Source organism: Rhododendron vialii, chromosome 1a (genome assembly GCF_030253575.1).
Source record: "Rhododendron vialii isolate Sample 1 chromosome 1a, ASM3025357v1".
NCBI lineage: Eukaryota > Viridiplantae > Streptophyta > Magnoliopsida > Ericales > Ericaceae > Rhododendron > Rhododendron vialii.
The window spans coordinates 11338983-11366826 of record NC_080557.1 but is presented as its reverse complement, the minus strand read 5'-3'; the positions used below and the strand labels follow the sequence as shown (position 1 = coordinate 11366826).

The 27844-nt window shown below is 38.6% G+C and overlaps 3 protein-coding genes and 1 long non-coding RNA gene across 7 annotated transcripts; 2 read left to right on the top strand and 2 right to left on the bottom strand.

Annotated features, from left to right (window-relative positions):
- Positions 1–18: 18 nt before the first annotated feature.
- Positions 19–24566, bottom strand: LOC131301454 (uncharacterized). 3 transcript variants are annotated; one of them, XM_058327777.1, is made up of 3 exons: positions 23460–24566; positions 23261–23342; positions 15279–16628 (listed from the first exon to the last, which is right to left on the bottom strand). In XM_058327777.1, exons 1-3 carry the CDS (start codon positions 24188–24190, stop codon positions 16590–16592), a joined length of 852 nt encoding a protein of 283 aa, XP_058183760.1. In that variant the 5' UTR covers positions 24191–24566; the 3' UTR covers positions 15279–16589. The 3 variants fall into 3 exon arrangements, with proteins under 3 accessions (XP_058183769.1, XP_058183760.1, XP_058183752.1); XM_058327769.1 differs by lacking the exon at positions 15279–16628 and adding an exon at positions 17120–17812; XM_058327786.1 differs by lacking the exons at positions 15279–16628; positions 23261–23342 and adding an exon at positions 19–376.
- Positions 3745–6093, top strand: LOC131301504 (uncharacterized). Its single transcript, XR_009191309.1, has 2 exons — positions 3745–4205; positions 5766–6093. It is a non-coding gene; the product is annotated as an uncharacterized LOC131301504 (long non-coding RNA).
- Positions 10817–14742, top strand: LOC131301443 (uncharacterized). 2 transcript variants are annotated; one of them, XM_058327755.1, is made up of 5 exons: positions 10817–11190; positions 11414–12934; positions 13726–13938; positions 14059–14349; positions 14466–14742. In XM_058327755.1, exons 1-2 carry the CDS (start codon positions 11151–11153, stop codon positions 12745–12747), a joined length of 1374 nt encoding a protein of 457 aa, XP_058183738.1. In that variant the 5' UTR covers positions 10817–11150; the 3' UTR covers positions 12748–12934; positions 13726–13938; positions 14059–14349; positions 14466–14742. The 2 variants fall into 2 exon arrangements, with proteins under 2 accessions (XP_058183738.1, XP_058183731.1); XM_058327748.1 differs by having other exon boundaries at positions 11414–14349.
- An 886-nt stretch (positions 24567–25452) lies between the features above and the next one.
- On the bottom strand, positions 25453–27788 carry LOC131328146 (mannan endo-1,4-beta-mannosidase 6-like). Its single transcript, XM_058361209.1, has 6 exons — positions 27569–27788; positions 27343–27389; positions 26664–27189; positions 26280–26559; positions 25779–25973; positions 25453–25548 (listed from the first exon to the last, which is right to left on the bottom strand). Exons 3-6 carry the CDS (start codon positions 26834–26836, stop codon positions 25453–25455), a joined length of 744 nt encoding a protein of 247 aa, XP_058217192.1. The 5' UTR covers positions 26837–27189; positions 27343–27389; positions 27569–27788.
- Between the last annotated feature and the right edge of the window lie 56 nt (positions 27789–27844).

Below are 27844 nucleotides of genomic sequence, written 5' to 3'. Positions count from 1 at the left end.
AATTGGGTTTACCCCTACAATTAATTTGCAATGCCTTGTTGGATAGGTACTCTTTAAGTGTGGATATTTGAGTATAGCACGACAAATTTTTGATGCAATGCCAGCGAAGAATGTTATCAGTTGGACTAGGTTTCTTCTCATCAGATGCTGCTGGACACTGGGTATCACCCAGAAGGATCCGAGCAATGTTCTCCGGCATGTCCTGATCACATACATTCTATTGTTTCCTCATTACCAGATGCGTTTCCGGAACTCATTCGTTCTGAAATTTTGTGTCCAATGTGATTGACAATATCGCTCATGGACATAGACTGTTGCGCTTGAAGACCGTTTCCTCCCCGACTTTCATTCAGCTCTATTGCACGCAAATCCATCACTGAAAATCAGACACGGGCAAAATTCCGTCATAAATAGAAACAGTACTTGTGTTAAACAGTTAACAGAAGAATGCAAATTAGCCTGTGGATTACTTTCTTCAGAACAATAAACCTTGAGGCCGTGATAGTTCTAAACATCAGCATCTAAACAACATGAATATTCCGCTCCACGATTGAAGAACAATCATAATACATGAAGGCATGCCACTTAGCCACATATCTGGAATTTGAGGAAATTTAAAATGTCAACATCCAGATTCTACAGAACTCGGGAACATTACTAGTTTTTCATTTTTAGCTTGAGAGATTCTTATCTTCAATCTTCTGTTCTTTTGTTGTTTATGGGAGGGCTTAGTTATTGTCTTGAGCTTGAACATATTCCAAAATTGGATAATAAATCATATATCCCGTTGTGTAATCCAAACGATAGGAACACAAGCATACAAGAATATAGATGTTGCGTCCCTTTTGCACCTTTTAATGATATTTTACTTCTAAAAAAAGAGTTCATTCAAGACTTTTCAGTCAGATGCAATGGTAAAAACTATCACGGATTCACTTTTTTGGCAACACATGTTGTCTTATAGTTTCTAGTTTCTACATATGGCTAATACGAAGATAGGTAGGTACTCAGTTTTCTTCTATGAAACACTACGTTACGTTGGAGTTGGGACTAAATAAATGTCAACCACAAATGCAACATTTAAAAACCTCGAGTTTCAATGAATTAGATACGAATATGGAGTTCAATTTTGTACCTGAGCTAGGAGAAGGGCTTGTGGTGACAAATGCTCTGGCACTAAACCAACAGAATTCTGTCCAATCTTAGAGGAAGATTGAGCTGCTGGGGTTGATTCCCCGTCGTTGAAGCTGGAGGTGGGAGAGATCCTTCGGCAGAGGCTTGAACGTCAAAATATGGTGAATCAATAACCAAATCAGGATGCTGGCTAACAAGATTGAGATGCTTATCACACTGGATTAATCTCTCATAGTGTTTGTTTGACAGGCCTTGTGTGCACTGCAGAATGCTGCCTGCAAAAACCAAAAAGGCAAGTTTCCATAAATTTGATGTTAAAAATAGCATTCCATCACTTTGATGTTCGGAAAAAAAAATAACTTCCCATAACTTTCGCAGGTTCAGAGGCTCTGAACACTGGCTACGAACACAAATCTAAAACAACAAAAGTCAAGAAAGTTTGCATTGCAGAAAAGTGTAAAGGACAGTTTATGCACAGGAAAGAAGATATATTTCAATCAACACCCCACAGGTCAAAGGCCATTACCGGAAGAAAAAAAAAAGTTTTCACCAAAATAAGGGCAACTAGCTGGTATACCACAAGTCAAGGTATGGTGTATGTGTTCCCTAAAAGAAAGGTCAACAATGAAGCTAAACGGTGAGATCAATATGTCGTTGAGATTATCACAATGAGGAAATACACTTCCTTTCAAATGGATTGAAGACTGGATTCACTGGAAACAAAATCTCAAAATGCAACATACTTTAGTGGCGTATGTTAGAAGAATAAAACTGTTTTGCGGTGCAGGCTTGCTTCATGCATCCAGCTACAAACAGGAAATATGCCATATTATTGAGGATGCCACACTCTTTGCACTTGAACTACCAACTTTAAAAACACTACTACATACATTAGTGTAACAGTACTTATGCTTCTCCCTGCTATATCAAAAAGGATAGCTATGGGACTTGAAAACTTGAAGAAAGAGGATCGACACTGAAACCAAATAACCATTGATAAAGTTCCCGCCTTCACCTTAAGGCAAAACATTTCTCTACAATGATAATGCGAAATAAAATAAAGAGTTCGAGTCTGTGTAGATGATGTTACACCAAAAAAATGAGAAGGAGAAAGGGCTGTCCATGTAACAGACACAGAGAATATATTGAAGCATTCACCTAGTCTCATGAAGGTTACAAATTCACGACAAATAAAAGTTAAACAAGTGCACAAGCAAGGGCACAGTGAGAATTTTCATTCAATGGTGGTGATACTTAATCTATAGACGTACACGCAACTTTTCACTATTTTCCAGTTGAGGAAAGTTACCATCTGAACAGAGCAAAAATGCATACCGTGAAGGGGAAAATGACAGAAAACACTACAACCACAACTAAGAACTATATTTTCCAAAATTTTAGTGGTGGAAATCAAAGATTTAATTTGTGAGGAACAATTCTGTGAAACTCTCTAAAACCACACGTGACAATCCAAAATTTACCAAATCAGTGCGGTCAATTATACCGACATGGCTCCCCCAAGATAAGCCCACTGAATTTTACCCGTGCATACTGGCTTGTCCATCAGTAAAATCTGCAATTGCCTGCCATAAGGTGTGGTTTCTAGGCTGTGGATTGGTCTCCTTGAAAAAAAGGGGTGGCCTAAGTAGCTGCAACAAACAGTACAAGCACATCACCAAAATCTAATATCTCTTCGATTAATTTGTCAAAAAGACTTGAAGAGACCAAACTCTAGACTAGCAAGTGCAATGGCACTGGCATACAGGAAGTATTACCTACTGATGCACCACAAGGTTTGAAAATATCAAACCGGTTTCTTATGCGCAAACTCGAAGTAAAGGATTCAACCATAGCCAAAGCAATGTTAGCCTCTAGATTAACCTAAAGGTTTAATGTAAATAGGAGACACAATTACATGCCTATTGACATTTATCTCCAAAAGCACGGGCACATGGAAAAAAAAAAAAAAAACCCAATTCTCGAATTCACACTAACAAGCCATAACAAAGTTTACCAAAAATGATCAAATTAATAAGTTTTGACGACCACAGAAAAGCTATAAAGATACGCGCCAAAATCGTATACAATTGGGATAAAGTTTGAGTTTTTGCATACCTGAAAATGTGATTGACGCCGGTTTGTGAATGGAGATTCAGTGAAATACAATATGTATGTATACAGAGAGAGAGAGAGGTTGTGTTTCGAATGTGTCAGTGTCATGGGAGGACGACGGTGGATGCTCCTATCCCGCTAATTAACCCAACGCGTACTTTTTTAAGTTTATGAGAAAAGCGTGTTTGTCAACCACGCCTTATTATCCACCGGCCGTAATCTTATCGTACCTGGCCGCATTGTTTTACTTCTTGGGCACAAACTATTGCTCCATGGCCGCAAACTTTTATTCCTTGTCCCATTTCATGAGGAAAGCGTGTTTGACAATGACGTCGTTTTTTTTGGTCAAAACGACGACGACCGGGTTTCACTCAAAGCTCGCATCTTGAACGCGAGAGATTTCTAAAAAAACGACGTCGTCCATAGTCATTACAACTTCTCATCTTGAACCTACGAAGTGCTTTGGAAACGTGTATTTGTCAAATTGTGAGTTCATTTCTGTTTATCTGTATGATCGAAATTGTTCATCTATTAGATATTGTCAAGAAAAATAAAATTGTTAGAGATTATTTGAATCGGATACCGTTTGGTGTATTATCAAATGCGATAGAACTGAATTGTTTTTTGCGAAAATAAGTTTGGCCACACTGTATGAAACCCATTTTGACAAACGGGGTCGGAAGAATGCTGTATAGGAACTGCGACGCGAATTGGTCAAATTGCGATCTCGTTCTGATATATCTCGACGATCGAAAGGGTCCATGTTGTAGAGCTCGTCAAGAAAATAAACCCAATTGAAGATCACACCAATCGAATGTTGATTGATGCATAATCGGAGATGATTAGAGTGAATTTTTTTCTGTTAAAATAGATTTGGACGCACAGTATCAAACCCATTTTATCGAAGGATAAAGAGTAAATTCACTCCGACCGACGAAGGAAACGTCCCCGGCGACGAGGTCAGGCTTTAATCTTCCATCCTTCAAACCCCAACTCATAAGTCATAACCAGTAAGCTCATTTCAATTTTGTATAGATTTCATTGTTTTTTCGAAACTTCTCTCTACTCCATTCCTAGTTTGACATTTATTATTGTGTTTATAACTTTATGTGGGAATTTCTTGCTCCATTGCGTGTTTAAATTGAGGCAATTGTCAATTAATTTAACTAAAAGTTACGAAAGAAAAGTGGGAGAGTAAAGCCTTTTGAAGTTAGAGGTTCAAATCAAGCTCGAATAAGCTACTATTCGGCTCATTTATCACCCCTGATCCTTTGAGATCTGCTCGTCTCGTAAACTAGCTAAGCTTGAACACATTTTCGAAGCTTGTTAAGCTTTCAAACCCAACTTGATTGACCTCTTGCTTGGGTCAACCAGCTCGTTAATTACCCCTAATCCTGGGTTTGTCCAAAAATTTTTTTTCCTGAAAGTAGTTGTATGTGCTTGCGGCTCACCTAGTCGGGCTTGAGAAATTTTCCATTTTGCCATCAATTACCGAAAAGCATGCATTCATGAGATGTGTTCTGTTGACAAAGAACCTTACATAGTGTAATTAGTTTAACTTCATTGAATCAATTTGCTTATACATCTCACCGACAACTTTTATACAACCAGGCCACAAATCTCTCTTAAGTTCTGGAAATAATTTAAGTTTCAGGTTTTCTTGGGATGGGCTTAAGCTTTATTTGTGAGGTGTATTTGTTGTATCTGGGCACTTTAGGCCCTTTGGTGTTGTTTATGCTTCATTGTATTATCTAGGCATGTTAGGCCTTTAGGTGTTACGGGCTTTGTCAGTCTGGCTATTTATCCAACCTTGGTTGGATTTCCCTTCCCCTTGTTTGATGTACCTTTGTCAAGATCCTTAATAAAATGTCAATTTTGCCGATAAAAAAAAGTTCTGAAAATAACATAACTATGCGAGAACAAGGCCTGTTGCAGATTTTTTTGGATATAGTGCTCACATATTCATAAACTTTTCTCTACTGTGTCCACCTATAACATCTTAGTATGTCCACATACCTTATTTGATCACAAGTTGGTGGTTTAAATTTTTTGGATCTTCTCTTCCATTCCTGTTGACAATTAAGAGAATACTTTAAAAAAAAAAAAAATAGTTTGGTTATCCCGTGGGTGTTTCCTGTTGACAAATTTTTGATCTTCTTTGCTTTCCCAGCATACTGTGGTTCTTGGAAAATCCTAATGGTAGGCTAGTTGGTCAGTTCCAATAAAATTTGGTCACCTGTACCAGTTGTAAAATATTTCCAATTTGATGTATATTAATAATTTCTTTGCAAAACGTTTTGTCTAGACTTTAAACCTGTTCTTTCCTATAAACACTGTGGAAACTTTCCACGGTAGATGAAGCAGAGGAAATGATTGAAAAGATACCAAAAGAAAATAACGAAATTTTAGGAATCTATGGCAATGTTGACACTGGTGAATGCTAGACGACTTGCGGAAATGGACTATAGTGGTTCAAGTCTTCATACTCTCATGGCCAATATCTATTCACCTGCTGACAGATGGGAAGATGTAACAAAGGTGAAGGCAAAAATGAAAGGAATTGAAGTCAAGAAGGCGCCTGGGTGTAGTTCAATTGAAGATGATGGTCATGTTCACAGGTTCCTAGTTGGCGATGTGTCTCATCGAAAAATGAAGTCCATGCCATGCTGGATGGCACCACTAAACCGTTGTCAGGCTTAGAAGATATTGAAATGGAAGCAGAAAACAAAGTTGCAGGAATTTTGTGATTGGAGCCATATTTTGGGAAGCCCGAATGATGATTTTCTATATAGTATTAGCAAAGAAGTTTTTATTCCAAAATATATGAATAAAATTGAGAGTTGGATATCTGTTTAAAGTCATGTGGTTTATTCATATGTTGAAAGATGGGTCGAAACCACTCCCAGGAGAGGGCATAAGTTACTCCTAAGACGTGGGCACTGAGGCGATTGTTAGGAAGATGTTGATCTGTAACGTACATGACAACTGCTGAGAAAAGTTCCAGCTACTTGGGCAAGCAAGACAGCAAATTGTGATCGATGCTGTCCAAATGGTTCACTGGCAAACATAGTCGAAGGCACACCAAATTGACTTGTTAAGTCAACAAGGTTGTGCTAGGTGAGCTGATTTACTACGTGTAGGTATTTTTTCATAGATTGATTGAAGTGCTTCATAGAAACTGCAAACGGCAAATCATATACATTTGATGCTGAAATCTGAACAATGGACATGCTTATCTACGCTGTATCAATGAAGATTTTTATGTACTCTGCTTATCTAAGTGATCTTCTGAAACTGGAAAATTCAGCATTTGGATAAATTTAAACTGACTACAAAGCGCTGCAGAAAGTCATTTTCATGATGTGTATGTACTCAACACCTTATAGTTAATATGTGGCGGTACGACTACAAAAAAAATAGGTATCATAGACTCATTGAGTGAGATATAGCATCCTCCCAGATGCCTGCATGTACAGCAAGTTTGTGACCAAAGCCTGAGAAATGCAAACCCTTACCATTTGTGCTAAGCCTTGGCTTTAGGTTGCCTTCTTGGATGATATATAAGATTATCCCTTAATTTAAGGGGGAAGTCTCTTGGACCTATTGCAACCTTAGTCAACAACTGTTTTAGCTGTGACAGCCAGAAATAGGGAATATCTGAGCCTCCTATTGTTTGCAAAGGAAAACAATTTCTTTAGTCGATCGTTTTGTGATAGCAATAAAGAAAGTTTATCTTCTGACTTTAGTATAATCTCCGTTAGTCATTCTCAAGGTATATAGTAAAGGGTGACTCTGATCTTTATGAGACAACACTAGGTCAAGTGTCGCAAATATCTAGTACCTTACCTTCACATTCTTTGATCCCTTCTTCTATTCTCAGAAATTTGTTCTTGGGTAATGGCGTAATTCATTGGACTCTATCAAAGTTCTTAACTCATGTATTGGTTAGTACCGAGAAACTTTCCCATGAAATTTAATAGCAAACAACAACCATTCTCCAAAATGGTCCAGTATCTATCACGTAGCACTACCTTACTATTATTGACATATCATGCATTTCAAATTATAACCATTTCTCTAAGCAAGAAATATTATTTTACTGAGATTATTATATTGAAAACATAAAACCACAGGACTTGCATTATGTCATGGTTTGTATGATGATTAGTAAGATGTCATGAAGTCGAGTAATACATCAACTCCTTCCGTTCCTACTATACTGGCATTCATCATCAGCATTAGAAGTTAGAAACAGCTTTTTTGTATTCACCTCATCGAATAAATGCTACTCCCTCCGTTCCAAATTGAGAGTCCCTTATTTCATTTTGGAATGTTCCAAAATGATTGTCCCTTTCCAAAAATAGAAGTTGAAATTTAATAAAATTCCAAAATTGTCCCTCTTATTTGAATACAAATGGTGCAAAGTAGGTAAAATATAGGCTTGATAGTGGAAAGTAGGTGTAATGATTACATATCCCCTTAAAAAGTTAGAATTTCAAAGAGGGACTCTTATTTAGGAACGGAGGGAGTACTAATAGTTGACCATCCACTTATGCAGCCAGAGTAGAGTCAAAGCCACTGTCATTATCATCGTCATCCTCTGTGGAAGTTGCAGGGGCATAGTCCTAGTCTCTGTCATCATAATTGCCATCTCCTTCCATGCCTGTTGACAGGGCAAGATAGTATCCTTCATCGCCATCTGGATTTTTCTTGCAACATGTCCATCAGGACCATGACACAATGGCTTAGGAAATGGGAGACATTTTCTTTCTAGGGAAATTTTGTGAAAAAAAGAAAAGTGGGACTTGTGGTGTTGTCCTAAGGTCTTTGTTGTTTGGACTGAGCATTGCTTGGAGGTGAAACCAATGCTTATATCAATGGAAGGGAAGGTGTTAGGCTCATGTTGGCACAAGCTAGTCACATGGGAAGTGTGGAGTGTTACTTGAAGGTGTGCGAGACACGACACAGGCAACATGTGGAGCCATATCGTCCAGCCGCCTAGGAAATTCGGGTGATCGATAGTTCAGCATACACGTTCGTGCACCAATAGATGATACACATTTTAACAGTAATGAGGCATCTTTTCTGCATGGTTGGGTCAGAGATATAAGAGAAGAGTAGGATTTTTATGCAGGTTGGTTACAATGAAAGATCAAAAAAGTGTGGTGCATTATTCTTTAGGAATGGGTTTGAAGGGATACTTTAGTCATTTTAGCAACTGATATCTACATTGATTGAAAAAATTGCATGTTCTATGTGGCATGCCATGATTGGTTGCTGCAGCAATTATCTAGAGTTGCTTCACCATGAGCTAATAACCAATTTTTTGTTAGAGAAAAGGCCATGTATTCAGATGTAATTAGCAATCTTTAGCGACATCTAGAGTTGCTCATGAGTGACAAGAGCTAACCAACTTGTGATAGAGCAAAGCCCATTTATCCCGATGTATTTAGCTTTGGGAGTAAGGTTCATTGATCTTTATCACTCATCTTTAGATCGGTATAATGTTACGACTATAAATTTGATAATTCTAATGATCAGAAAAAGAACCTAATGAGACTTCATTTTTTAGTTCGCCAATGTTGTGAATCATGCCCATCATCATATTATGTTTCCTTTCCAATGTTTGCATATGCATTCATCCATCTACACCGCCCTTAATCCTTACTCTTCTTCCTGATGAGTTGATCAGTTGTTTTTGTCTTGTATTAGTGTTTTACCGGAAGGTTTTCTTTTCAAAATTTGGTCAAATTTGGGTGTAAACAATTTCAGGCTTGAAGTTATCAGAAGGTTGAAAAATGCATCTTTGTGCTTGCATAGTTCTATTTGTGTGAAGATGCTATACGTTCTCTTTGTAGCTTCGTATTTTACTCAACTACTCTCACAGTTTAGCATATTAAGCAAACAATTACACTGAAGATATATCCAACATTTCATTATTGCGAAGAAACTCTCAAGTGGGATAGAGAAACCCAGATTATAAAGTGAGAGATGTCTGCATTGTGGCATTCGTACATAGTTTATTGGATGCATGGTATTGACGTTTCTTTTTCAAATGGGGGTGTTGAGGCAAATGTTATGAAGATATTGATCATAAATTTGCATGACAGGTGTTCAAGAAATCTCCAGCTATTTGGACAAGCAAAGCTTATGAACTCCAATCCTATCCAAAGCAATTAATGACAAAAGTATCCTGGAAGGCACAACAATTTGACTTGCAACTTGCACTGGTAAGCTGCTGTAATGCACTCTGTGGTAATTTTCACACAACTGAGTGAAGAAGTTAGTAGAAAATTTTATGATATATTTAGTATTATAAAGATGCATCCAAGTCATGAATTTCTGCCTTCATGGGTGGAGCTGTAGTAGTGAAAAGAAAAAAAAAAAAAGATGGGGGTCAATTTTCAGTTTTTCCCTCAAAGATCAAGATCTAAGTTGAGAAGTAGTACTCTTGTGTTCCCAACTTTTGTTGTTACATATAATTTGACAAGCGGTATAGCTGTTATCGATGTTGTTTGATATACATGATCATGTATTCATGATGTTTCTATTTGTCATGTCAAGGTTGATTTTGGTATGGAATTTGAAATCTGACATCGGTTGTGTCTTTTTGAATGATCCATTGAATTAAAATTTTGGTTGCACCACTCTCCGCCTTCGGTTGTGGAGTAATTCGTACCTCGTAAATGCTTCAGAGAATTAACGTCATGTCAGTTGCATAGAAAAGAGAATGTTTGGATCAACAAACAATATTAGCTTTTGGGCGGGTAGTGATGTATTCCTTCCCTTTTTTAAGTTGGTTTATGCAGAAGAATAGTAAAAGGGAGGGTCTCATCTTTATGAGGAAAACTAGGCCAAGGTCAAGTGTGTCAAATGGCTAGTCCCTTTATCAGATTCTATATGGGTTTTTTTTTTAAACTTTTGGTTCCCTCATTTTCTTCTGTTTTTAATTTTTTTTGTTCTTGGTGTGCATGGGTCCCTTTCAGAGCAATCAAGTCACAGAGATTGATTCATGCTGTCATGCCTGTTCTTTTCTCATAAATAAAAAATATAGTAGCAAACTTAGCATAACAACAAAGAAAATCACATGCGTAACTGAAACATTATTTTATGTCCTGCATATAAAATAAAGAAGCTCTAGTATGAAATGGTTATATTATGATTATTTAGCTAGTTTGAGTTTTCTAATTCGCAGTACCTAAATATATGTCAGTATTACTGAGATGACAATTGTATGGATCCATATCGGGCCTTAACAGCCATCTCATCTGCAAATACTAGTATGGAAAGTCTGAAATCCCATTATGTATCAGCCAGTAGGAGATATTTAATGGCCATATTTAGAACATTCGCAATCGTCCAATATATTATTTTTGCATTATGTCATGGGTTGCATGATGAGTTATGAGCATTACACAGAAAAGTTCATTATATCAATTCCTTCAACTTCCCACTACTAAAAGGTGTTCACCTTCATCATTAGCTAGATAAACCTTAAACACTAATTCATAGAGCGTGGCCTACAAAAGGGAAATTTATAGAAATCGTCCTCCAAGTTTCACCGTTTCTCATTTTCGTCCTCCAAGTATCAATTGCAACTATTTTGACCTCCAAGTTTGTTTTTTGTTCTATGTAGGTCCAATTGATAACAGACATGAGAAAATCTGACGGAAAACTTGGGATTGAGGTAGTTAGGACATTTCATGTTATTTTTCTTGGACAAAATGGTATATCTACTCTGTTCCCGCCAAACTCAGAGGAGGGCAAACTTGGTGCCCTAAAAGTGGCGCCAAAACCCTATTTTACTCTTATTAATTAAAGGCCAAAAGGGGAACCTCTTTACAATGGGGAATCTCTGAGTAAAGGACAGAGAACAAGCCAGCTTTCGAAGAAGGGTTTTCAAAATGGCAATTCTTAGGGTTGGAAAAGATGCACCAGTTTATGGTAAGCTGGTATTTAATATGGTTGCACCGAAAAAATTGGCGTTTAATATTGTTTGCAAAGACTAGATTTTGTGCTTTTGAACTTTTTACTCTTCTTTTGGATTTATATGGTCTTTTTTAATTTGGATCGACACTTTTTATGCATATGATAATGGATTGTGGTCCCCAGTCCCCACCTTGTTTGCATGTTGTTGACCATGGCAATTTTTATGCATATATGACAGAAAAAAACGACGCTATACACTTCTCCATCAAGATGCATTATGATGGAAAGCTTGTGGTTGGTATAAATACTAGGAGATATGTTGGGGGTAAAGTAGCTTTCTTTGACTGGGTGGATACTGATTACATGGGAATGATAGAATTGAAAGACATGGTTAAGGAGTTGAATTTATTTGGCTCAATGACTTATCACTACAAAGTTCCTGCGAGGGATCTATACCATGGGTTTAGGCACTTGGACGGTGATAGTGATTGCATTGAAAGGGTTAAGTGGGTCAAATTAAGCAAAACCATTGAGGTGTACATAGAAAACCATTGTAACTTTTCTAATGAAAACCAGCACCAAAGTACTGCAGTAGTCATTGAGGAGGAGGATGGGGATGGGGATGGAGATGGAGATGTGAATCAGGGTGATAGTGATGAAGATTACACACATTCAGGTGATGACACTACAAACTTGGAGGAATTTGTAGATAGTGAAGCTGATGAGAGTGAAGATGATAGGCTTTTTGATATATATGTGGACAAAAATGTGGAGTGGGGAGGGTTGTCCATGGGAAAGGGAAAAGAGCCAATGAGTACCAAAGCAAATGACAATGAAGACTCAGATGCCGAGGGTCAATCTGATGAGTTTGTTAGCCTTTATGGGTCTTCTGATGAGGAAGCTAGAGAAGAACATGATCAGTTTAATTCAAACATAGACATGGCAGACCCAAAGTTCAAGGTTGGGATGATTTTTTCAACAAGCAAGTTGTTCAAAGATGTAGTTAAAGAGCATGCCATAAAGACTGCAAAAGCCATAAAGCTTGTCAAGATTGATTCCCGTAGGGTCAGGGCTGCTTGCAAGAAGCCATGTCAATGGTCCTTGCTTGCATCTAAGATGCAAGGTCTAGATAGTTTCCAAGTGAGGACCTACGAGAACACACACAACTGTAAAAAGGTTTTTCACAATAGACAAGTGACTTCTACATGCTTGTCAAACAAGTATGTGGAGACCCTTAGATCTAATCCCACCTGGCTAGTTAAATCCATGAAAGACCAAGTTCAAAAAGATCACAAGGTGGGGGTATCTAGGTCTCAACTGTACAGAGCAAAGACAAAGGCCATGGAGATGATTGAGGGTAGCCATGTGGAGCAATATGCCAAGCTTCTAGACTATTGTGAGGAGCTTAGAAGGACAAACCCTGGCACTACTGTCATCATGAAAACCATAGAAGATGAAGAAGGTGGAGGGAATTCAAGGTTTGAGAGATTGTACATTGCTTTTGGGGCTTGCAAGCAAGGTTTCATGGCTGGTTGCAGGCCAGTCATTGGGTTAGAATGGATGCCATCTTAAAGGCCCTTACAAGGGGCAGTTGCTTGTTGCTGTTGGGATGGATGGTAACAACCAGACTTATGCAGTTGCATATGCTGTAATTGAAGCAGAGAACAAGCCAGCTTGGAAATGGTTTCTTGAGATCTAATCTGAAGATCTTAATATAGGCTGCAACCCCAATTTCACTTTCATATCAGACAAACAAAAGGTAAATCTTAGTTTAATTTCAAAAGTAAATAGTTTTTCATGTATGCTAATGTTTTTAGTTTAACTTTGCACGGTTTAATTGCTGCTTGTGGAGAGGTAGCCCCATATGCAGAACACAGATTCTGTATAAGGCACTTCTACAATAACTTCAAGGAACTACACAAGGGGTTACATTTGAATGAGCTGTTATTCAATGCAGCTAAGGCTACTCATGTGGCTAGATTTAACTTCCATATGGAAGAAATGAATGCAATGAGGGGGCAGTAAAATGGTTAGCTGATCACTCACCTATGTATTGGTCAAGGTCCCACTTTAGGACATTAAACAAATGTGATGTTTTGGACAACAATAGGTGTGAAAGCTTCAATGATACCATTTTAGATGCAAAGTCAAAAACAATCATCCCAATGTTAAGAGGTGATAAGATTCATTATGATGGAGAGAATGCAAAAAAGAAGAGAGAAAATGAGGGAGCACACTAATGTTCTATGTCCCAACATCAGGTCTAGGCTTAATAAGAGGTCAGATTACGCAAGTGCCAGTTATGTGGCTGCTTGGTCAGGGGAGAGAATGTACCAAATCAATTGCTTCAGTGGTGAACAAGTCACAGTTGATCTTGCTTCCCACACTTGTACATGTAGGAAATGGGACCTCACTGGCTTTCCATGTGCTCATGCAATGCAGCCATTGAGTTCAATCATGAGAATGTAGATGAATATGTTGCCCATTGGTTCACAAAACATACTTACATGGCTAGCTATGAGCTAATAATCTATCCAATGAATGGTGCAGACATGTGGCCCAATACAGGTGTGATTGGATCATTGCCTCAAATGTTTAAGAAACAAGCAAGAAGACCTAAGAAACTGAGGAAGATGGGACTTGATGAACCACAGACTGGCACCAAGTTGAAGAGAAGAAACACCACAAGCACATGTACCCAATGTGGTATGCTTGGACACAACAAAAGAACTTGCAAAGGGCAACCTGTTACTCAAAAGCAAGGTACAACTAGGGAAAAGCTTCCAGTGAGTTGAATTTCTTATAATTTGAGACTTTCTTAATGCTTCTGTACATTTATGTAGTCAGTGTTTAAAAGATGTTTAATGTACATGGACATGTCAGAAAGAAGAAGAGCACTACAACTAGAGTGCAAGAGAGTGCAAGCCAACCAACCATTGGGACCACTAGGACCAATGCCAGCCAACCAGACATGAGGACCAGTGGCAGCCAACCACAAGCAGCAATGGGGACCACTAGGTCATTCAATATGAGGGCACAACCACAAATAGCTATGAGGACAATGGCTCATCAAAATTCTAGTCAACCTTTTGGGGGAGTGATGGCCTAAGGAAAGAAGTCCATCAAGTTGTCTACACTGCAGCAAGCCTCAACCAAGAGAGCTTGAGGTCAAAGGTGGCTTAGTATAAGGGCACCGCCACAAGGAAGCTACATTGGTTTTTTGTCATCAAAAAGTCCATCAAGTTGTCTACACTGCAGCAAGCCTCAACCAAGAAAGCTTGAGGTCAAAGGTGGCTTAGTATAAGGGCACCACCACAAGGAAGCTACATTGGTTTTTTGTCATCAAGTTGCTCAAGTGGTGTAAACTGTGTTTTTTTGTCTTTTTTTTTCTGTTGGATATGGCTACTCTTATGGACAGTTTATTTTGTCATGAAATTGCTAAAGTGGTGTAGACTGTCTTATGAATTTTATTGTTGGGGACAAAATCTTTTGTAATGTTGTTATGGGGTATTAGCCAAACACTGTGTCTTATGGTTTATGAATGCCAAAAGTGGCTTGCTTTGTGAATCTGTTTTGGCATTTTGCATGCCTGTTATGTGTATCAGTTTTGTGTCTTACTTTTGTGGTTTTGTTCTTAGTATTTGTTCTGCTTCTTGTATGGTCAACTGCAATCTCCAAGTACCTGTTAAGGTCGCATTCAGCTAAAGTATGCTGCAATTTACCATGTCCTAAATTCGTCTCGTTCTGCTGCAATATGCTGCAAGTTTTGAGGCTATATTACGCATGCTAGTCACTTGGATGACCAGAATTGAAAGCTTGACTAGTCACTAGACACATGACTACAAATTGGTTCTCATTATGCAGCAAAATTGATTCTCATTATGCTGCAAATTTGTTCACATTATGCTGCAAATTCACTGCAAGTTATGTGGATATAATATGCTGCTAATTAAATTGGTACTCAAAACGAATCACAAAGGTAGTTTCCAAAAACATTTCGGCAAAATCTACCCTTTTTTTCGGTCCTAGCCCGACGTCTCGCGTCTGAGTCAGTACAACAGGAACAACATAAGGTTACGCACAAGCCCATGCTAGGCATTTCTCATTCTAAATCACCATTCACAAGCCACATTCATAACCAAAATTCTTTGCCAAATTATCCATTCACAACATAAACCATAAAACCATATAGTCACACAAATAGGCTACAATCAAAGTTAGATTTCACAAATCTCAAATGTGATACTACAACTTGATATTCCAAATTATAACAAATTGATCATTTTTCTTGGCCTTCGATTCACTTGAATAGCTTCTTTAGAGTATTATGTCAAGCGGGAGACATGCTCTTGAACGGTGTGTGACATCTCGAAGTTGTTGAACTACCAAGTGGAGTCATCTCTATGCTGATACCTCTCTATAAATCATCTCGGTCGCTGCAGCTTTTTGGGATTTTTCATCCAATTTTCCGAACAAAAACCCTTCTTTTGGTGGCTCCAAGCATCTTTGTTTGGAGAAAATGGGTCCAACTTCTACCTCTTTTGTGAACTCATCAGCAGTAACAAAATGCAAATGCAAATGGGTTTCCCTCAAGATTAGCCCAAAACATTTTTTTCAAATGAAATGTATTAGGTGAATATAAAATGATTTAGGTAACTATAGAATAAAATGTAACTAAAGGGAGGAGACCTTCGATAAAAGTTTTGCTAAATACTCTACGACCACTTTGTGTGCCAAGTGCCCATACTCAGGACTATATTCAAAATACTTCTGCTCCTGTTTACCAAAAAAAAATACTCTTGCTGCTTCCCATATACTAAATTTCTGGTTGTATCCTAGCTAACCAATGGATACATTTAAGTAGATTCTCATAAATAAAATGAATGAATTATGCACATCAGTGGATTGATCAAACTTTATGAAATTGATTTTCATTCCCCATAATCTTCCTTATCCAAAACAGCATACAAGAACAAAGGAAAATGTATTTGGAATCTAACCATTCTGGGTTGATACTTGTTATCAACATATAGGTGGCAGAAAAATAGGAAATTTACGGCCCTCTGAGATAGAGTTTTTCATTAATCCATTATCAGGTAGAGGTAAGTTCGTACGATCCGGTGCCATTAAATTCCACAAGTTCTACTTATTCTGCTTTCTACAACCAATCAAATAGAATTCAATACTAGAAAAAAATAAAACCCTAGAGAGAGAGAGAGAGAGAGAGCCGGTGTTGGTGGCAGTCGATGGCGGTGAGGGAGCCCTTGGTGGTCGCTGGTGGTGCTGGGAACTAAGGAGTGGAATCTTCTCTGTTATCGTGAAAGTGGGGAGGAAACAGGAAGGGGAAAGCAGATATACCCTCTCTTTTTTCAAGGAAAAGTACGTGAAATGTCCTAACTGCCCTCCATCCCAGGTTAGCCGTCAGATTTTCTCACGTCTGTTATCAATTGGACCTACATAGAACAAAAAACAAACTTGGAGGTCAAAATAGTTGCAATTGATACTTGGAGGATGAAAATGAGAAACGGATGAAACTTGGAGGACAATTTCTTTAAATTTCCCCCTACAAAATGTTTAGGATTCTATGGGAGAAAAATACCCAGGAATAGAGTTAGAACACAGCCTCTTGAAGTCACTCTATCAAGAATACTTAGTTCTAATTATTTAACCACCATTCATGCAGCTGGAGCGTAATTATAATCACCATCATCATCACCCTCACTTGGGTGCTGCAGGGGCATAGTCATAATCTCCGTCAACGTCGTCGCCATCTCCTTCCATGCATGCCGCCGGGGCAGTCATATCCGTCGTCGCCATCGTTATCCCCGTCCGGATGCTTCTTGCACCACGACACAATGACCGTCAAAATGACAGGCATTATGCTTTCTCTGGAAAATTTTGAGAAGGAAAAGAGAAGTTGGAATAGTGTTTCTTCTTCAAGGTGTTGGGCTCATTTTGGCGCAAGTCAGACACGTGGGAAGTGTGGACTGATGCTGAGAGGGTGTGCAAGACCCGATGCGGCTGACCCATGTCGCTACCTCGTCCGGACAGGTTGGAAATTCAGGTGACAAATCAGCATACACGTTGGTGCAACTATTAAAAGCATCTTTGTGCATAAAATTCAGAATGGTGTAAGATTTTTGTGCAGACTTGCGTGACAATGAAAACTCAAAAAAAGGTGGCTTTTTCAGGACAGAGCATGTGAGGTACATTATGGACCATAAATGGGAATATGACTGGGGAATTTGAAGAGCAATTTAGTCACTTCAACAATTCTGTGTGTATGGGTTATGTTGCAGATTGGATATTTTTACAATTATATTTGGCACCAAAGCACTTGAACGGTTAAGTGTTGTCCGTTTACGTTTGTGAAACGGTCGAAAATTCAAATTAGGAAGCAATATTTATCGGGATCGGGAATTATCCAATACATGTACAAATTTTGATATCACAATATAGCGGAGTGTAATGAGTATGATCGATAAGCTACGTTGTAGTCTTTCATTTCAACCTTGATTGCACCAAAAAGTTTAAGAATGAAAAAGCTAGCTTTATAAGTTGCAACAAACACCCCTAAGCTCATAGCATCCCATCATTGATTTTTGTAGAGGCTATACATATGAAGATTAGTCTCTCTCTGCAGGAGGATCGGCATTCTGTTAACTAAGATTTTTTTTGTTCTCAACAAAAAAAAAGTGTTCTCTCTTGTAATCTTCTTTGTGATTCAATTTATTTCGTACCTATTTACAGAAGGAAAACATAGATGTACGTATTATAATTTGCAGTTGCATGAAGATCTTATAGCAAGTCCATGTTTGTATCGTATCCTATGTCATACCAAAGTTAAAAAAAAAAAAGTATTGAGAATGACAAAATACTCTCCACCATGGTGCCAAATTTTGACAAATCTCATCCTTTTTTACACTAATCGAATCACCATGGGACAATATGTTCCCTGAGTTCCTCATAATTGGTGACAAAATCCAGTAGATTGATTAGCTAAAGGCGTTGTAGCCCAATGGTATTTTCTAGTCCTTCGGGATGCTAGGATTCGAACCTCGTCAGGACCGTTTGTGGCTTAGGGCTATGGACAGTCTTTGAATCCTTGGGGACTAACTTACTAACTCTCCACAACCCCGCTGATGTACTGCTTGGCAAAAAAGAGCTAGTTGATTGATTAAGGATAATGAGTCTTAATATCAACCTCAGTAACGCAACAATGATATGTTATTTAACAAATACCTAGATTGGAAAACCAAAAATTAATCTAAATGGACATAAATTTGGATTTCTGATAAATGTTTGGAAAACAATTTTTGCAATCTATTCTTCGATAACCATAATCCAAAAATTATCTTGTAGTGTGTTTTGGAAAACGTGTTGTATGTATTTTTGAACTAGACGGAGATTGAAATGGGTGTATCAAATTAAAACAGTGAAGAGATAAATAAAAAAATGAGAAGGAAATTGAGTTGTGATAAAATATTTTTTTAAAGGGTTCCTAAAAAAGATTAACTCAATCGAATATAAAGAGCTGTTTCATAATTTGTAGGGTATGATATCGAATAGAACTAATTATTTTCAAAAGCCCATACAAAATTAAAAATAATTTGTGATTTGAATTAGCACGCCGCACAAAAATTATTAATTTCTTGCTTACGAAACATGGGCATAAAACGGTGTGTTTCTTACAAAAAAAAAGGTGCTATTTTCAGGGACAGCCCCTAAATTAAATTTGGGAATTGATTTTGCCACTTTTTAATGTCACTCTTCTTCTCTCACAAAACAAATTAAATTATCTAATAAAGACATAAAGGAAGGTGACATTAACAAAAAAAGAGGGGCTCATATCCCCCAATCCTTTCGTTATCTGTCACACTCACTTCCCCTTCCTTTTATTCCGCTGAACAAATTGCATCTGAAAAAACCCTAAACCCAGGTGGCTCCTCCTCCGAAAAAAAGCCCTAGACACAAAGGGACCCCTCCCTTTTTCTCAGATGGAGCCCCAGCCCCTGTCTCCGGCCCACATGGTTCATAGGCCGCACGTTGAATACCGGCTCATGCTCGAGGGCTCAAGTAGCCAAACAGACTCATCTTTAGAAGACGGCTATTTTCAAGTGACAAGGGTGCGATGCCACACTGCTCTCAACGCTTCTCGACTATGCAAGGCCCTAAAGACTTGCAGGACGGAGAAGGTCGTGGATTGCCATATAACCGATGGTTGCGATGTCCTTGTCGAGAGGACCGGGTACACGGTGCTTCAATTATTCAAAACAATTTTTGCTGGGTGGGAAAATGAAGGACTTGGGAGGAAGAGATGGTGGTTATACATTAAAAACGTGTTCTATTTCGTTTACAGGTAATAATTTTTTTTCCTATTCGTGCATTTCTTAATTTAATATCCATTTGATTTTTTTTTTTTGATTTGATTAATTTTTTCTATTAGAAACATTATCCTTGGATTGAAGCACGCTTACTCACTTGGCTACTACTGTGGTAAACTGACTACGGATGGAGTATACGTTACACTTGTTGATAAGAAAACAAAATCGAATTTTTTGCAATTTGGTGATAAGAATACTCTTCTTCTTTTCTACAAAATTTATGTGGGTTCGAATTGAGGAGAGACTGCATTAGTTGTTCGGTTAGTCAGTGTTTAATTTCCTGATTAAATTTTGTGAATGGATTGATGGTTTTTCTTGCAAAAGGATAATTTCATTGATTGTTTGCATAAATTAATCTCTTTGTTCAGAGCATCACAACATGTACATCAAATACCCAAGACAAATTCCGGGACTTTCTGGTTCTCCATGTTTTTGCGTGCATTTTGATGTTTGGTTAATCCGTGTTTGACTGTGGAAAGTTCTAAAGTTGGGACAGTATTAGTTGTTCGGCTAGTCAGTGTGTTTGATTGCCTGAGTACATTTTGTGAATCAGATTTTAGGGCGGGAGTTCGAAGAGACATGCTTGATTTGAGCAATTTGATGTGCCTCACCCTCCTCCATCGTGAAGATAAATCAAAAACACATTTAGATACCGAGAGAATTCCAGAAGAGTTGGTCACTTTCATTCGTAAACTCTGCAAAGTCAACAAATTGTAATTTTTTTTTGAATCATTGGTCAATATTATGCATTTTCTTTCATTAATTTTCGTACGTATTTTTGTTTCTCTGTAGCGAACCCGATTACTTGGAGTGGCTTCTAGACTACGACTCCTTTTGGACCGATGCCCAAAAGTCCACATTCATGTGAAAATTGTGGGACCAGATGTACTCCTTGCAAACTATTGACTCTTTGAAGACCTGAGGAGTCCATCCGGTCCCACAATTTTCGCATGAATGTGGACTTTTGGGCACTAGTCTAAAAAGCCAGAGTTGTCTAGAAGCCACAGGTTCACTACAAAGAAACAAAAATACGAAAATTAATAAAAGAAAATGCATAATACTGACAAATAATTCACAAAAAACTTACAATCTGTTGACTTGGCGAAGTTTACAAATGAAAGTGACCAACTCTTCCGGAATTCTCTTAGTATCTTAATGTGTTTCTGATTTATCTTCACGATGGAGGAGGAGGGTGCGGCACATCAAATCGCTCAAATCAAGCATGTCTCTTCGAACTCCTGCCCTAAAATCTGATTCACAAAATGTAATCAGGTAATCAAACATACTGACTAGCCGAACAACTAATACTGTCCCACCTTTAGAACTTTCCATGGTCAAACACGGATTAACCAAACATCAATATGCACGCAGAAACATGGAGAACCAAACAGTCCCAGAATTGCCTTGGGAATTTGATGTACATGTTGTGATGCTCTGAACAAAGAGATTAATTTATACAAACAATCAATGAAATTATCCTTTTGCAGGAAAAAGAAGCCCCATCAATCCATTCACCAAATTCACAAAATGTAATCAGGAAATTAAACACTGACTAACCAAACAACTAATGCAGTCTCTCTTCAATTCGAACCCACGTAAATTTTGTAGAAAAGAAGAAGAGGAAGAGTATTATTATCACCAAATTGCAAAAAACTCAATTTTATTTTCTTATCAACAAGTGTAACGGATACTCCATCCGTAGTTAGTCTACCACAGTAGTAGCCAAGTAAGTAAGTGTGCTTCAATCCGAGGATAATGTTTCTAATATAAAAAATTAATCAAATCAAAAAATAATCAAATGGATATTAAATTAAGAAATGCAAGAATAGAAAAAAAATTAGAAAAGTTACCTGTAAACGGAATAGAACACGTTTTTAATGTATAACCACCATCTCTTCCTCCCAGGTCCTTCATTTTCCCACCAAGCAAAAATTGCTTTGAATAATTGAGGCACTGTGTACCTGGTCCTCTCGACGAGGACGTCGCAGCCATCGGTTATATGGAAATCCACGACCTTCTCCATCCTGCAGGTCTTTAGGGCCCTGCATAGCCGAGAAGCGTTGAGAGTGGTGTGGCATCGCACCCTTGTCACTTGAAAATAGCCGTCTTCTAAAGTTGACGACAAGTCTATTTGGCCACTTGAGCCCTCGAGCATGAGCCGGTATTCAACGTGTGGTCTGTGAACCATGTGGGCCGGAGGCAGGGGCAAGGGCTCCATCTGAGAAAAAAGGAGGGGTCCATCTATGTCTAGGGCTCTTTTCGAAGGAGGAGCCCCTGGGTTTTGGGTTTTTTCGGACGCGATTTGTTCGGCGGAATAAAAGAAAGGGGAAGTGAGTGTGACGGATAACGAAAGGATTAGAAGGAGATTCCAGAGGAGTGATGCCCCTCCTCTATTTTTGTTAATGTCACCTTCCTTTATGTCTTTATTAGATAATTTATTTTGTGAGAGAAGGCAGTGACATTAAAAAGAGGGAAGTGGCAGAATCAATTCCCAAATTTAATTTAGGAGTTGTCCCTGAAAATAGCACCTTTTTTGTAAGAACCACACTGTTTTATGCCATGTTTCGTAAGCAAGATATTAATAATTTCTTTGATTTTTGTGCGACGTGCTAATTCAAATCACAAATTATTTTTAATTTTGTATGGGCTTCTGAAAATAATTAGTTCTATTCGATATTGGTAGGGGCTGATTCAAAATTCGTAAGATACCCTATGAATTCTAAAACACCCTACGAATTCTGAAACAGCTCTTACCTATATTGGATTGAGGTAATCTTTTTTAGGAACCCTTTAAAAAAATATTTTATCACCACTCAATTTCCTTTTTTATTTATTTATTTATCACTTCACCGCTTTAATTTGATATACCCACTTCAATCTTTCGTCTAGTTCAAAAATACATACAACACGTTTTCCAAAACACACTACAAGATAATTTTTGGTTATTGTTATCGAAGAGTAGATTGCAAAAATTGTTTTCCAAATATTTATCAGAAATCCAAATTCATGTCCACTTAGCTTAATTTTTGGTTTTCCAATCTAAGTATTTGTTAAACAAACTGAAGTTGATATTAAGATTCATTATCCTTAATCAATCAACTAGCTCTTTCTTGCCAAGCAGTACATCAGCGGGGTTGTGGAGAGTTAGTAAGTTAGTCCACAAGGATTCAAAGACTGTCCATAGCCCTGAGCCACAAACGAAACGGTACTGACGAGGTTCGAATCCTAGCATCCCGCAAGGGAAGGACCAGAAAATAACATTGGGCTACAACGCCTTTAGCTAATCAATCTACTGGTTAGTGAGACAAATTTTGTCACCAATTATGAGGAACTCAGGGAACATATTGTCCCAAGGTGATATGATTAGTGTAAAATTTCATGCCAATTTTGGCAAGATGAGATTTGTCAAAATTTGGCATTGAATTTGGCACCATGGTGCAGAGGATTTTGTCATTCTCAATACTTTTTTTTTAACTTTGGTATGACATAGGATACAAGATGGACTTGCTATAAGATCTTCATGCAGCTGCAAACTATAATACATACATCTATGTTTTCCTTCTATAAATAGGTACGAAATAAATTGAATCACGAAGAAGATAACAAGAGTTGAGAAAACCTTACACCTGGAAACAGGGATATGTAAGGAACATCATAACAACATTTGACTGTATATTAGAATGACTGGAGCATATATTAACCTCGAGTTTCCGGACTGCTGCCTCAGCTTTTGTCTTTTGCAAGTTCTCCCATGCAGCGATCTTGGCTTCCTCCTTTTGGAGCCTGGGAAACAAATGTAACATCAAGTTAAGCTTTTACGCGTATAATGCATATTGCTAGCAAAACCAAGCAGGACACTCTCCTGGACACGTTAAAATAACATACTTTAAGAGGGCTTACACTGGCAAGCAGTTGATCAAACGGGATCCCAAAACATTGTAATAGGACACAGACAGTGTTTCCGCCACGAAATCCACACCGCCAATGGTGGGGTTTGGTTGTTTAGACATGTTGAGTATGGCGCAACTGACCAAAAGCTTAGGTTCTTTGTCGGTGCTGCGAGGTTCACCAGGAAGGACAGGAATGACCCCCGCCCAAATCCTAGCTAACTTAGAGTTTCCCATGGAGACCAAAAAACCACGAGGACCAGGAGAAGATTCAGGTCCAGGCTGGGGTAAGGGCTTCTTCTCCTTGATGCTTTTGTTCTCGAAACCAAGCACAATCTGGAGTTCATTTTTCGGATTAGAAATGTCGAGACCAAACATGAATCCCGCCTTCCAGTAATCCAAACAGTAGAGAATCCCATCTACCAGCGCAGACGTCTTCTTACCAATGCCCAGATTTGATTTGGAAAAAGTGCCCCATGAATCCAATTCAATATTATAATAGTATAGGTCGGGAAAAATCTTGCAATGAAACAGAATCTTATTATTCTCCATCCCGTTGCTTTTATCCAAAACAGCGTGACCACCAGTTACGATAGGAAAGAAGCTTTCGATAGGAAATAAGTTTGCTTCTTGCAACGCAGTCCAACAAAGACTTGCGTTCGTCAAACACCTCGCCATTTTTTCCCAACACGTACAGCTTACCGTCAACAGTGACGGGAAAGGGCTGTGTCTTGTCTTCTTCATGGGACAGCCTTTCTTCCAGCCATCGGAGGGACGACGTGTGTCGATGTAGTAAACATCATCCTGAAGAGAGCCGTCGTCGTCATCTTCTTCACCACCGACAACGTATATGGTGGAGCCGATGACGCCACAGCCGGAGTCCCACAGATGTTTTGGTGGTTTGGGGAGAAAAGGGCTGACGAGTTTGTCTTGTCCTCCTCAGGCGTCTTCGAGTTGATTACGTACCATGCGTACGCGAAACCTCTTTGTACACGAAGGTATATGGACGGATCTGGTGGTGTCCCTTGACCACCGGGGTTTGAGTCCATCTCCGTCGACATCCACAGAGATGGAGAGAGAGAGAGAGAGAGAGGATTTACCTGTATCACGATGTATACAAAACGAGTTAAGGGTTTCCTTTATAAATTTGGGGATCGGGGATCATGTCTTCCAGATGTGTGCCCGGATTTGGAGCCCTAGCCCCACTTAAATCAAGTGTTTGGGAGGTCAAAATTATACCCAGATTTGTTCCCAGATTTGGGCGAGATGGGATTACAAATCCGCCTACGGGTGGATTAGCCACCGACAGGTAACCCTGTCATTGTTATATCCGGGAGCCCAAAACGAACACGCCCTCTTAACACAACAGATCTGGAGAGAGAGACTTACGGCCGGAGGGGAGATGATCAACGGTGACGGTGGTGGTCGGAGAAGACAAGGGGTTGCAGAGCATGGGGTTGGGTGAATGACCAGTGGGTTTCAGATGATGGGGTTATGTACAGTTCCATTTATGTATACGTATATATAAATATACTAGGTGAGCGGCACGTGCCAGCACGAGAAGTCTCATGCCTATTATTAGGAGGAGGTGTTGTATGCATTTTGTAGTAGCGGAATTGTAAGAGCTGAATTTGTTGTGCAAGCAATATTTATATATTTACAATAGTTTGAAGCGTTAGCCAAGTTAATTACATGGGAGAGAGTTAGTAGAATTTTAAGGCAAACGACATGAACCAAAAGATTGCCGTGTAGCTTTAGGGAAGTCTAAGAGATAGAATAGTAGAGATAGCTGCAAATTATGCACACCAAAAGATTTGCTGCGGTGTCTACTATTTTAAAAGATATGACAAAAGGTTTCATTTATAGAGTTATTCCTTCTTCTGCTTGTTTCATTTACAACACCAGGTTTTCACATTATGTTAAATCTGTAATTTTCTTGCCTAAAAGTGATATTTTTAGAACATTCCACCAGTCCTGTGCATTTTTGCATGAAATACTGCAACTCTCTATAAAATGCGAGATGATAAAGGAAACCAACCTAGATTTGTGGGGTCATCCTTGTAAGTAATGTTGGTGAGTGTATTCACCCTATTAAGCACGGTCTGCACTGTCGAAAAGAATTGGGAAACACAATTAGACGCCATACAGAAAGGACGCATACTGATTTTGATGATCTAAATATTCCCACATTCCACTTAACAAGACCTGCTTATCACAAGTTGCTACACATGTGAACAAGTTTGTGACGAGCTAAAATTTCAAGGCTGGGTATTGAGTGTGTTACTTGGACTTAACAACGGAGAGATGATTATAAAAGCAGAAACAAACGTGCCTTAAGATTGGCCTTGTAGTAACTTTTGATAGTCACATGCGTGAAGAAGTCACCATCTGAGGTTAAATTCAAACCAGCAGCTTTACCCCATTTCACATATTGTGGTTTGCCACCAAACCCATCCCAGTAGTTAGTCAATGTCAATATGAGCCTAATCTTGTACTTCTTTGCTTCAATGACAACAAAGTCCAAGGCCTGCAATTCATCAAAATAAAAGGATTGGGACACAGGATAAATGCCTACTAAATGACTACATATTTCACCACCATTGTTCATGTAGTTTTGAACTTAGTACTAATCATCAAGAAAGCAAAAACTGCATTGTAATGAACGCATAATCGAAACCCATCATAAGTTACTCTTCAGAAAGTTTGCTACTTCCATAAGTCAATGAACAACAGGTACCAAAGATGACATTCAACAAGGTAGATGCATTGTTGAAATATAGCACAAATGTCTGATAGTATTTCAGAGGCATGAAAATTGATTTAAGGGAATCACCTGGAAAACTTCGTCATCATAGACAGATGCTGATTTTTGAAGAGCTTGCCCCTGGCCATCATTGAAAGCCCAAGTACGACAGACTGTTAGGCCAACGGCAGAGACCTGTTGAAACACCTCATTGACCTTTCCTCTTGTTGACTGCTCCACAGCAAATTCCATCAACCAGTAAGTGTTGAATCCATTAACATAAAAAGCTTGCCCATAAACCACGAATTGGTTCCCCTTAGTCTGTACCATGGTCCATGCCCCGTCTTCCATTTCACCCTCTTCATATATCCTACACACAACCAAAAAATATATTACAAGTGTAACCAGCAACTACTGAGAAAAAACCCCCCAAGAAATACTTAGATCAACATAAAAGGAAGTTTCTCATAATACCCATGGTTTATGATAGAATATGCCAATGGATTGTCTAATTTCCCCACCACTGGCTCTATAATTTCATCTCCGTTGACAACCAAAACATTGTAGCTCAAATTTACGGTGAAAAACACAAGAATGTCAACCCGGAAAATTCCTTTGAATCCAAACTTTTTCCCAAGGGTATCCATGCTGTTCTACTTGTACCAAACAGCTACACCTCAAAGTTTTTTCCTTGAACACAAGCACACATATATACAAAGCCACAGCAAGTTGTGGAGAGATTAGAGGGAGGAATCTGCCTTTACTTCCAAGGTAGTGACATGATCCTCTCATCAACACTTCTCTTGCGGATCACAGTACTTTTGGCAAAATAAATGCAAAAATTGATGTTTTCTATTCTTGTTTCCTTTCTTACCTTGTTTTCCAGTAATTGAGGTAGTTGTAAAGCTGCAAATTACCTTATATAATACGGGAGCTCCAATAATGACCTGCGCTTCTAGTTGGAGGCCAGAGAAAAACCAGACCCAAATGGTGTTTTGCCCTAATTTTCATGGGATAGTCTTCAATTAGTGCATTTTTCATTGTCTAGGTTTTAGTTCGGAGGTCATGTTCACCCCATTCAATGGGAAGTATCAAAAAAAGGTCTTAATTACTTAATGGATATGTAATTATAAACAAGAATAGGATTTTCTACCCGTACAAGACGAAGAAGCACCGATTTATCTCTGGAAACATCTCCCTCTATGCAAGCAGAAGAACAAGATTAGGGAACAACAAGTAAATCAATGATTTCAAAAAACAGGTATTTTAGGAAGGAAAAAAAAAAAAGTGAATACTGAAACCCTAGAATGAGATCCCAAAAAAAGAGAGGCGGAAATCATGTTGAATAATGGAATGCTTTGGGGGTACGATTATCTTACCGGAGTGGCCGGAGATGATCGCAGGTGAGGAGAATCTCTCTGTATCGTCTTCGTCTTCTCCCTGTAAATTACGTTCCGTTGGGTAGCTCGCTCGTCCTCAGCGTACATGCGTGCGAGAGGAGAAAAACTGGAATGAAAAATCTGGACCCTTCCCAGTGTTCCCACGACGTTAGCATGTCACAGCATCCACTAACAGCCATTAAAACGGAAAAGACTGAATTGCCCCTAAAAGCATAACCAGAGGACCTCCAATCGAGGGGCACAATTGAAAAAATT

Excerpts from the sequence above, each read along its gene's own strand:
- LOC131301443 (XM_058327755.1), top strand. The coding sequence starts at position 11,151 with ATGGCAATTCTTAGGGTTGGAAAAGATGCACCAGTTTATG. Across the intron at positions 11,191-11,413 it reads AAAAGATGCACCAGTTTATG|AAAAAAACGACGCTATACAC; the intron begins GTAAGCTGGTAT and ends CATATATGACAG.
- LOC131328146 (XM_058361209.1), bottom strand. The coding sequence starts at position 26,836 with ATGGATACCCTTGGGAAAAAGTTTGGATTCAAAGGAATTTTCCGGGTT. Across the intron at positions 25,974-26,279 it reads ATGATGACGAAGTTTTCCAG|GCCTTGGACTTTGTTGTCAT; the intron begins GTGATTCCCTTA and ends GATGAATTGCAG. Across the intron at positions 25,549-25,778 it reads ACTACAAGGCCAATCTTAAG|ACCGTGCTTAATAGGGTGAA; the intron begins GCACGTTTGTTT and ends TCGACAGTGCAG.
- LOC131301454 (XM_058327769.1), bottom strand. The coding sequence starts at position 24,190 with ATGAAGAAGACAAGACACAGCCCTTTCCCGTCACTGTTGACGGTAAGC. Across the intron at positions 23,343-23,459 it reads TTGATCAACTGCTTGCCAGT|GCTCCAAAAGGAGGAAGCCA; the intron begins GTAAGCCCTCTT and ends TTTGTTTCCCAG. Across the intron at positions 17,813-23,260 it reads CAGCAGTCCGGAAACTCGAG|AGAGAGACTAATCTTCATAT; the intron begins GTTAATATATGC and ends ATCCTCCTGCAG.